A 1,730-nucleotide genomic window follows, 5' to 3' on the forward strand; every position below is an offset into this window, starting at 1 on the left:
AGTCAATGTCTTCACACCCTCAAGATTTTGATTGTCGAGTGGCAGCGTAGCTGTTGTCAAGTAACTCGAAGCTTGGGTTTCGCTGTTGGAATGTGAGTGGGTATGGTTCTGAAACAGCAGAAGTTAATAGATATTAGCATCGTAATTACATAGACATAATAATAATCATAACATTAGTGACCAAACCTGGTTCCGAAGCACAATTTCGTAGTGGTTGCCCAAAACGCGACAAACAATTACCGTTAGTCGCGCCGAGCATTTGCAGTACCGCTGCTTGCGATTGAGATGCCCCTTGGACCTCGATTTTTGGGAAACACCGTGAGTGCACCGATAGATCCTTTGCGAGTACTCGAATGTGACAGGTATTTGGTCTTGGTGCGTTCTAAAACCAAATAAAAACACAGCGGAGCTCCGTCAATACTTTTATACAGATAATAACATATTAACACTCATACTTGTTGTATGATTCCGTTCTTTCTGAACTCCGCACGCGAAACTTTAAATTATTCTTCTCCATGTACTCCGTGAACTGCTTTTCGAAATCACGCCACGACGAAATTGTTGTCTTTGGTGCGAACGGAGGGACTACGTTTACAATTTTGTCCCCGTCGTTGTTCATCGAGTCGATCTCTTCAAGATGTTTGCTTCTTCGAACCCTAGGCGTGTACTCGCCTAAAGACCCTGATTGGCCGGCAGATCGGGACTCCTCACGCTCGTCATTATCCGAATGATCCGAACGTGGAACTGTTTTCTGTTTCTTCAGCGGTCGGAACTTCAATGGCAAATACATTAATACCCGGCTCAGCGTGGCCTCAAACTTGTCACCTATCAATAGCAACCATTAGCAAAATTCTGCTATTCTTACAGCAACCACATAAGCCATAAAGAAACCTTACATGATGTTGCCTTTGCCGCGCCCTTCTGCTTTGTCTTGACGCCCTTCTTGTGCTGCTTAAGCGCTGCATATTAAACAGCACACACAAATATTTATAAATAACAAGCAAACAACGCATAATTAATAGTATAGGCCATTACCGGTAGTAGTCAGGTCGCCCCCATCGGATCCGGATCGCGAATGGCCCCCCTCTTCGTAATCTTCATCCTCGCCAGCGGAAGCGTCTTGGTCCTTGCTATCATCGCTGCTGTCGTCGTCACCTTCGATACCTAGAGCCGTGTACAGATCTCGCAGCTTCGTCAGTCGCTGGCGATTCTTCGCTACACACAATCATTCAACGGTCAAGCTAAGCGACCAAGAAACCGGAAATACTAGCTATATGTCGCTTACCGGGTGCGTTGGCATCTTACGCTCGATTCATGGCTCTCGTCAATTCGTCCACGTCGTATCAGAAGCTGGCGTCCTGGTGCCACGAGTCACCCGGGTTCTTCCCGCACCAACGCAATTTCTGAAATGGGAGGCTTAGAATGATCGTACTTAAAAGAAACGTACTTAATGCGGAAGTGTTATTTTTGGATTTTTAATTCGCAGGTAATTTATGAATTTGGGTAACGCAACCATACCAAAATTTATCCGACTTCCGACGTTTCCGACGCTGTGTGTGGATTTGTATGTAATACAAAAGCAAGTATATTAACAGAAGAAAGTATGGTCATACAATTTTGTTGTTATTGCGTAAAAAGACGTAAAAAGGTAATTACGTTATAAGAATGATTGGCTTTCACGTCAAGTCGAGGAGCCGAAACGAGTCAACGCGCGTCAGTGCCCGAGTGAC

General features: G+C 45.0%; 1 protein-coding gene across 1 annotated transcript; it reads right to left on the reverse strand.

The window, feature by feature from the left end:
* Window positions 1–442: 442 nt before the first annotated feature.
* PPTG_04308 (hypothetical protein) lies at window positions 443–1,300 on the reverse strand (the record flags this gene model as incomplete). Its single annotated transcript, XM_008898196.1, has 4 exons — window positions 443–825; window positions 897–959; window positions 1,036–1,210; window positions 1,286–1,300. The coding sequence occupies 4 exons, from the start codon at window positions 1,298–1,300 to the stop codon at window positions 443–445; spliced, it is 636 nt and encodes a 211-aa protein (XP_008896444.1).
* Window positions 1,301–1,730: the final 430 nt, after the last annotated feature.

The sequence above is a fragment of the Phytophthora parasitica genome, assembly GCF_000247585.1.
Source record: "Phytophthora parasitica INRA-310 unplaced genomic scaffold supercont2.6, whole genome shotgun sequence".
Taxonomy (NCBI): Eukaryota; Oomycota; class Peronosporomycetes; order Peronosporales; family Peronosporaceae; genus Phytophthora; species Phytophthora nicotianae.